This window comes from Zea mays, chromosome 3 (genome assembly GCF_902167145.1).
Source record: "Zea mays cultivar B73 chromosome 3, Zm-B73-REFERENCE-NAM-5.0, whole genome shotgun sequence".
In the NCBI taxonomy this organism is placed as follows: domain Eukaryota; kingdom Viridiplantae; phylum Streptophyta; class Magnoliopsida; order Poales; family Poaceae; genus Zea; species Zea mays.
Genome location: NC_050098.1, coordinates 222,008,742 through 222,017,963, shown reverse-complemented (window position 1 = coordinate 222,017,963; position 9,222 = coordinate 222,008,742). Strand labels below are relative to the sequence as shown.

Sequence of the window (9,222 nt, the reverse complement as noted above, 5' to 3'; positions counted from 1 at the left end):
TTAGTCGGTTATATGTGACATAATAGTATCATAAAGCTCACTACTGGCTATATTATTAACCTTGCTCGTATAGTAATAAGTTATAAGTCTATTTATATGATATTTTTACTTATGTGGATGAGAGACACATAAAAAAGCAGAAGTAAGCTCTTATGCAAGAGTCAGCTACTACGGCCCTGTTTGGAATTGTAGTATTTTTGTAGTTTTGAAACAATACTATGGTATTTGATGATACTATAGTATTGGAGCTCAAAAGGTGTTTGGTTTGTACAGGCAAAACTCAATTTTAAATACCTAGGTTTACCCAAAACTGTGGTATTTTTGGAGTTTTCGAAACTCCACTTAGGACCTCAGTTTTCTTTTTTTCTCTCTACATATACTTTGTTTTTCCAATATAACCAAACAGATCTCGGTTTTGAGCAATACTGTAGTTTTACTATGGTAAAGGAATACCGTAGTATTTATGTCATGTACAATTGTAAAATATGGTATCTCAAAACTACAGTATTTCAAAACTGTATTTCCAAACCGACCCTACACAGGCTCCAAGACAAAGGGATGAAAGAAAAAGAGATAATGCAATAATCTAAGGGAGGTTTTTGAAGCAAAGTATTTTAGAGTTTCGAGATAAAACCATGGTATTGGAGAATACTGTGGTATTTTTTGCCAAGAGGTGTTTGGCTACCTTGTAAAAACTCTATTTTGAATGTCATGGTTTTGTAGATATCATGGTATTTTTGGAGTATTTAAAACTCCACTCTAACCCAAAGTTTTATTTATGACTAGCTTCTCGCACATGTATACTAAATATCATGGTTTAAGATACTTTATCTCCAAACAATCATTGATTGAAATGGTGTAAAAAATACTATGGTTGTGTCATGACATTTTAAAACCATAGTATTCTAAAGCCATGGTTTTGAAATACTTTGTTTCCAAACATGTCCTAAGAGTCAAGGTTATAGCCAACTTTATTACACGCTTGTTTTTATTGTTGGCTGTCGACGATATGGGCTATGGCAATGGTTTAGAGCCCACTATTGGCTTTATTATTATACTTGCTCTAAATCCATTTTCATAGATAGTTTCATCAGACTGTTTTCAATGTTACTATGTTAATATTTATCTAGAAAATAATATATCTAGAGTTTTATCCCCATAAAACTATCTCATCTTCTATGAAACCCTATTATATTTTCTTCATTAAATTATATATTATGTCATTATATTTGTTTATATGGAATGTCTTTAGCAGTTATCCTATTCCACCTTCTATTATATATTTGATTTCAAACTTTACTATACAAATAATATAACTCTCTATTGGACGGTCCTAGGAAAGCTATGGTCTCCTCCTTCCGCTTTCTCCCACCCACCTACTTTAATAAATTCCTTTACGGCCACTAGACCTTTCTACTCGTCTAGTACTCCTGCTGAATCCGCATCCGATCCGGCCTTGCCGCCATATATAAACACCCCCACCCCTCGAAGATCTCCATGCCCTCCACTGCAGCCTGCACCACACGGCCCCTGGCACTGCCAACCTCGTCGCCCACCCAAGTCTCTTCATTTGCAGCGACAAAAATAGGAACGGAGCAAAGGTCCGGCGAGCCAGAGCAATAGTTAACAACCATCTCCACAAACAGGCTACCACGTAGCTACGTATATGCCGGAACTGAACTGAGCTGAGAAAGCTCAGGCGTGAACTGAACTAGATGGTGTTTCCTGCCATCCTCCCCAAGGTGGCCGTGCGATTGCTCTTCACGTTCTACCGCGCCGCCAGGAAGCTCAGGCGCCACGCCTTCCAGCTCTACAACCGTAGGACCGCCGCCAAGCCGCCTTCGTTCTCCGTCTCCCAGCAGCAGGCCGGTGCCGCCACCTTCAAGACCGACGCCGCCATCCCTGACGCCGCCGGCCGGACCGTCGTCTGTGACGTGCACGGAGCCCTGCTGCGCTCCTCCGCGCTCTTCCCCTACTTCATGGTCGTGGCCTACGAGGGCGGCAGCCTTCTGCGCGCCATGCTGCTGCTCTGCGCCTTCCCTCTCGTCTGGGCACTCGGGGAGCGCAGCGGCGGCGCTGGCGCCGTCCGGGTGATGGCGTTCGTCACCTTCGCGGGGCTCAGGCCCAGGGACATGGACCTCGTGGGCCGCGCCGTCCTGCCCAAGCACTACATGGAGCAGCTCAACGCGCTGGTGTACGGCAGCCTGTGGCTCCCGGCCAGGAGGAAGGTGGCGGTGACCGGCGCGCCGCGGGTGATGTCCGAGTGGTTCCTCAAGGAGTACCTGGCCGCCGACGCAGTGGTCGGCCTCGAGCTGCAGCTCGTCACGGTCGGCCGCTGCCGGTACTTCACGGGATTGCTGTCAGGCCCCGCGACGGGGCCGGAGCTGAGGCACAAGGCGCTCATGGAGGCTCTAGGCGCCGAGGACGACACCGTGGCCGACGTGGGCATCATCAGCAACTCCAACCCGCTCGACCACCTCTTCGTCCCATACTGCAAGGTGCGTGCGTACATGTAACATTTTTTTTGTAACTTTGCATCGATTGAGTGATTGACCATACCGGACCTGTTTTCAAGGCATTAATATATGACCTGTTTTGAAGGCATTAATATGTAATAATACCGACACCGTTACTAAAGGGGGTGTTTGGTTTGTAGGGACTAATGTTTAGTCCCTTCATTTTATTCCTTTTTAGTGTATAAATTGTTAAATATAGAAACTAAAATAAAGTTTTAGTTTCTATATTTAGTAATTTTTGAACTAAAATGGAATAAAATGTAGGGACTAAACATTAGTCCCTAGAAACCAAACACCCCATAAACATCTCAAGAAAAGTAGTAGTAGTGTACTTCTAGTAAGGGCATGTACAACATAGACATTGCTGCACGGTACTCTAAGTTTAAAACATAATTAAAACACAACATAATACAGTGGTCATATCTAAAACATGTGTCTTACCATATTCATTATACCAATCAGAGCATTCAATAAATTAAAGTGACCAATCAGCTAGTCTCATGTCTCGAACATAGAGCTAAGACACTGTGTCTTCGTCAAGATATATGTCTTGAGTTTTTTTACATTCACCCCCTAGACACACTCTAAGACACAACTTAAGACAGTCATTGTAGATGCCCTAACCACCAACTACAAAACTAGCATTATTATAATATGCTTCATTTTATACATTTTGTATATATATTATAATATGTTCATTTGGTTTATAAATATTGTTAATCTTTCTATAAACTCAGTCGATCATTAAAGTGTTTGATTTAACGATGACAATAAAAAACGATTTACTATAGATACGTGAGGAAAGTATAAAAAAATGTTAGGCGTGCACCTATTTATTTTTTTTACAAAGAAGTACTGTAGGCACGTAGACATCCGCGACGCACCAGGGATTTGGGGAACTTTTTTTCTAAAAAGATTTTTTTTTTTTGTAATTCTGGATTCCTAAATAATAATCTAGATGTCATGAAAATTTAGATATCGCTGAGTTTGTATACAAAAGAGGATGAAAGGGTATGTATGTTTTATGGTTTAGATAACGGCGGATTCCTCTCGTTACGACGACTCAACTCAACGTATTGCACGTTTATGTTGATTCGAACGATTTTTCGTAGAAGATGGTCTTAGCTATCGTATGGAAAAATAACAAAAAAAAAACCAAGATTCAAACCCAGGTTCACTACAAGCACAGCGTCATGCCTTACCACAAGAACACACAATTGTTTCAATCATATATAGGAGCGATATTATAAATATGTATATGTTTGTTAACCGAAAAATTTAAAAAAACATAACTATATCTGAATAAATATATCATTTAAATAAGGTGTACTCATATAGTATATAAAAACTATAGCAAGGTACGGACAACTAACTAATATTTATATCTATACAACAATTTAAAGATATAAATATTATAGCTATGAAAGAAAGAAAATAGAAAGGGTAACTAAAATTAGATGGTGTCCTGCCTCTAGAGAGATACTTATTTTTGAAATAAATTTTAAACGTCTAAAAGATGTGTTTATTAGAACGGATGGAGCATGTACTTTAGTGTAGAAAATACAAATGTCTTTAACTAAGTTTATTAAATAAACAATCTACATTCTTTTGTAAAACATATATTGTTTATTGTATACTATAAATATTAATATTACACATATTCAAAATTTAGAATATTTAACGTCTCGGCCGAGACCTATAATATATTTTTTAGAACTTGTGGACGATCGAGTTCGAGTACTGCTACTACCGCTACCGGACTAGTAGCATGTCCAGCGGTCCGGCCTCGCAGAGCCACAAGTTCAAGTTGCACTCGATGGCGAAAACGACGGGCAAATCAATCTGCGGGCACACACACACAAGCAACACAGGGCGAGCGAGCGAGCACTGCATGCATTGCCATTGAAGCGCATTTACGTTTCGTTTGGTGGCATTTAAAGAGAGCCTGTGCTGCTGTTGTTTTCTTCCTGCCCGGCCCGCCGTGGCTGTGCTGTGCTGTGCCGTGCCGTGCGCACCTGGCCACGAGCGCGGCGGCAACACTCGGCTGCTGAAGCGAGCTAGTAGTATTGATGATCGGCGGCGACAGACGATGGTATGGTATGGTATTCCTATGTACTGTTTGGTCCGGGGTCTCATCATCAGTAACTGACTACTGCGGACATCCCCATCTGCGTACAGAGAGCACATGCATTTGAGTGAGCAGGAAAGCTGACTTGTTGCCATGTTGCCAATATAGTATGACCTTGTCAAATACTCACTCCACTCACTCAATCAATCCGCTCTAAAATATAATTTGTTTTAAATTAATCATACATTCATTAAATAACATATAAATATAGTTTGCATATACATTTATATTTTATTGTCATTTAAATGAATATGGATGGAAAAAAAATGACCTAGAAAAAAACTATATTTTAGAACCGATGAGATAAGAAATAGCAAGATTGGATCCACATAAGCCACCTAGTCACCGACTAACACGTGCGTTAGTCCCCGTCCAGAAAAATGTAGTTCTCGTTATTAGATTAGTCAAACACTTTTAGTTTTAATTAAACATATATAAGAAAACATTAACATTTATAGTATATAATCAGTACCATTAGATAGATCATCGAATATATTTGTTTTCTATAAATTGTGGGGAGGGGGGGGGGGGTCCGTGGTGGCACTTATTTTTATAGTGGAGAGTAGATATTATAGTATTTTAACAAGTTAGAAGCTCCTGTCGGGGCACCGGAGCAGATGAAGATTTAGCTGCTCTTGTTAAAAGTTCAGATGCGTACAACAAAGCGGTCATGATCATCGACAGTGCACACAACACAACACAACCGTGGTGGTGTTGGACATATCTACAGTGCACAACACTATCAGTAAAACAAATATCGTTAGAGTTGTGTCCATGTGATCCATATTCAAGTCTGAAAACGAAGCCTTCGTGTTATTGGTATGTCTGTATTTAATGCTGGTGATTCAATCAACATAGTACTCAACAGTGTCTTAACGTTGCACACATGGTTGGTGGGTGACAGGGTGAGATGTGGCCTTGCTCAAAACCTTATGTTACTTAGTACGGTGTCTATACGATGCAACGAAACACAATCATATTTGAAATCCATAAAAAATAAATTTTTAATACCAAAGTGAATATATATGGTCCACATATGTTAAACTAATAAGAGCAAATATTATATTTTAGTTAAGAATAGGGATGACAACGGATCGGATTTAGATTGGATATTGCAAATATCCGCGGTTGCAACCAATATCGGCTCATGACCATACTCGCGGGTAGAAATTTATATTCAGGTTCTTGCCCACTCGTTCCGGATGGGTTTCGGATATCCGTTAGACATGACAAATACGATCATGTTTCAACAATTCAATAGCATAACTAATAATTTTCCTTCCGAAATCACCATCATACACAATTAAAAAATAATAAAAGAATTATTGTGGGCTACGGTTAAGGTCACTAGAGCTTGGAAGGGCCAGCCGTCAGCGATGCTACGGCCTATCGGACTTGAAAGGGGACGGGGCACATCACAGGTGGAAGGTAAATATTCTAATCCGTGCCCGTCCGACTTTAGGTCAGATTCGGGTGGTCAAAACATGTATCTATACCCGTCTCCGTCGAGTCGGATATCCGTATCCACGGGTCAAATTGTCATCCCTAGTTAAGAATTAGTTCAGCACAGGTCTGAAAAAAAATGGGTTACTCATTAATGGATCTATAGGGACCACAGTGAAGACTTTAGACAAGTCCTAAAATAACATTCATGAATAGCTTGACCCTCTTTTAAACCATAATTATGATATCTAGTCGGAGAAGTCATTCAGGAATAGTTGGACCTTCGTTATGGCAATTATAAATGTATAGTGATTGGTCCAGCATTCCATTGATGGAATTTTAGACTTCTGCTTGGACTTTTCGGAACACAAGGATTTTAGTAGAAACCATACAAATATTTGATAAGAATCAATTTTTTTCATGGAAATATTTAACATTCATTTTTTTCATGTTTTATTAATCATCAATTCGACATGTTGGTTATTTTTTTTTAAAAAAAATCGACATGTAAGTCTGAATTAACTCCCTGACAAGTATTATTGGAGTTCTTGCAGGAAGTTTATGTCGTGAACACAGAGAATGACAAGCTACCGCGGGTCAAATACCCGAAGCCGCTCATCTTCCACGACGGGCGCCTTGCCTTCCTGCCCACCCCCGCCGCCATGCTTGCCTTCTTCCTCTTCCTTCCGCTCGGCGTCATCCTCTCCGTCATCCGCATTAACATCGGCATCGTTCTCCCTTACAAGGTCAACTTCGTGGCCGCCGCGATCTTCGGCGTCCGCTTCCGCGCCTCTGGGCTCCGCGCCCCGCCGGCGGACGGCGAGCAGCGCCGGGGCGTCCTCTACGTGTGCACGCACCGGACGCTGGTGGACCCCATCATGCTCACCACGGCGCTGCAGAAGCCCGTGCCCGCCTTGACGTACAGCCTCAGCCGGCTGTCCGAGCTGATCGCGCCCATCAAGACGGTGCGGCTGACGCGCGACCGCGCGCGGGACGCCGACACCATGTCCAGGCTGCTGAAGCAAGGCGACCTCGCGGTCTGCCCCGAGGGCACCACCTGCCGCGAGCCGTACCTGCTGCGCTTCAGCCCGCTGTTCGCGGAGCTCGCGGACGACATGGAGCCCGTGGCCCTGGACGCTCAGGTGACGATGCTCTACGGCACGACGGCGAGTGGCCACAAGTGGCTGGATCCCGTCGCGTTCTTCGCCAACCCGGTGCCATCGTACCGGGTGGAGTTCCTGGGGACCGTGCCGCGGGAGTGGACGCGCGCCGGGGGCAGGACCGGCGTGGAGGTGGCCAACTGGGTGCAGCGGCGACTGGGCGAGGCACTGGAGTTCGAGTGCACCGAGCTCACTCGCCGTGACAAGTACATGATGCTGGCGGGCAACGACGGCGTGGTCGCCAAGTAGAGAGCGCCTGCCGTGCATGCGCTGCAACAGTTGGGTGTGGTTTTTATTATGCATATACATGCTGGGTATATTATTGTCAAAAGCTAGTTACTGTATTTTGCATGGCAGCAATGGATCCTTTGGTTCCGTTGTGTAAAGAATCTTTGATTAGCTGCAAAACTAAACGAATACTAGATGCTTGAATTTAACTTCAAATCAAAACAGTATATATTTCGTCTGATCGTTTTGCTGAATCATTTGCAACACTTGTCACAGTATCAACCCCTTCCAGCTAATTGTACAACGGGTACGGGAAACCTTCGACCAAATTGTTTAGAGACTATCCCTATACATAATAAAACTTAGGGCTAGTTTGGAAACACCATCTTACTAAGAGATTTTAATTTTTCAAAGAAAAATAAACTAATTTTTCTTGGAAAATAAAAATCCCTTGAAAAGATGGGGTTCCCAAACTAGGCCTTAAACTAACCAATTCCACCCTCCTAACACACAACCCACTCCAATAGAGAGATTATATCAATTGTGAACTCTCTCTTTCTCTAATGATTTTTAGATGCATATTTTTTCCTATATATATCCGGCTTAGAGATGATAGTATACTATAGAAAGTCGATAATTTTCTTGGCCGCCGTGATAAATTTCAGCAACGGCTAACACGTGGCCGTGGTGAATAATTCATTTAATTTCGGTATCCACATGTCAGTTGTCGCCATTAGAGACTTACGAAAAAGCGTCGAAGATTAGCGTATATGAGGTGCACCCGACCTTCTTTGTCATTATTTGCTATCCACTTGTTGCTGCTCGTGCCCCCTCTGTCACTCCCGACCGCCCAGACTTCTCCTAGCTCTCCTAGGCCGCTCCTCGGCCAGCGGCCAACCCCAACTGCACCTTACTCGTTCTGGCCACCTTAGGCCTTGTTCGGTTAATCCCGTTACCCATGGATTGGATGGGATTGGAAAAAATTAAGAAAGAGTTTGACTTAGGGCTTGTTCGTTTTGGTGATAATCCACATGGATTGGGTGAGATTGAGCCGGTTTAAATCCATAACAAGTCAAAATCCATTCCAATACCACCGGGCTTGTTCGTTTTGGTGATAATCCACATGTATTGGGTGGGATTGAGCCGGTTTAGATCCATAACAAGTCAAAATCCAACCCAATCCCACCCAATACACTCCAATACACATGTAATATCAATAACCGAACAAAGCCTAAGGGCTTGTTCGGTTAGCTCTCAATCCATGTGGATTGAGTGGGATTGGATGGGTTTGAATCCCAAACAAGTTAAATTTCTTCTCAATTTTTTCCAATCCCATCCAATCCATGTGTATTGGGAATAACCGAACAAGCCCTAATACACTTCAATACACATGTAATATCAATAACCGAACAAGGCCTTAGTTGGGATTTAAACCCACACAATCTCACTCAATCCATGTGGATTGGGAGCTAACCGAACAGGCCCTTAGTGCCCTTGGCCATCCCCGCCTACACTTTCATTTATCTATGTATGCGTCGTGTTGACAGTGTCTCCCCGTCCATGCCTGTCAATCTTTGCTCACCCGTGTGTCTCTGTCCATCAATGGCAATTAGGTACAATTCGGTCCTATGAAGAAATATTTAATTGTTTTAACTAGGTATGTACCCGTGCGTTGCCACGGAGTTTAAAGTTAATATAAAACATAGATACGAAACGACAAACGTCACCATGATATGCAAAATCCTTG

General features: G+C 42.6%; 1 protein-coding gene across 1 annotated transcript; it reads left to right on the top strand.

Annotated features, from left to right (window-relative positions):
• The first annotated feature begins 1,507 nt into the window (after positions 1–1,507).
• Positions 1,508–7,688, top strand: LOC100382183 (Glycerol-3-phosphate acyltransferase 1). Its single transcript, NM_001174942.1, has 2 exons — positions 1,508–2,498; positions 6,642–7,688. Exons 1-2 carry the CDS (start codon positions 1,716–1,718, stop codon positions 7,494–7,496), a joined length of 1,638 nt encoding a protein of 545 aa, NP_001168413.1. The 5' UTR covers positions 1,508–1,715; the 3' UTR covers positions 7,497–7,688.
• Positions 7,689–9,222: the final 1,534 nt, after the last annotated feature.

Coding starts and splice junctions, on each gene's coding strand:
- LOC100382183 (NM_001174942.1), top strand. CDS start 1,716: ATGGTGTTTCCTGCCATCCTCCCCAAGGTGGCCGTGCGATTGCTCTTC. Junction 2,499..6,641: donor TCTTCGTCCCATACTGCAAG/GTGCGTGCGTAC, acceptor GAGTTCTTGCAG/GAAGTTTATGTCGTGAACAC.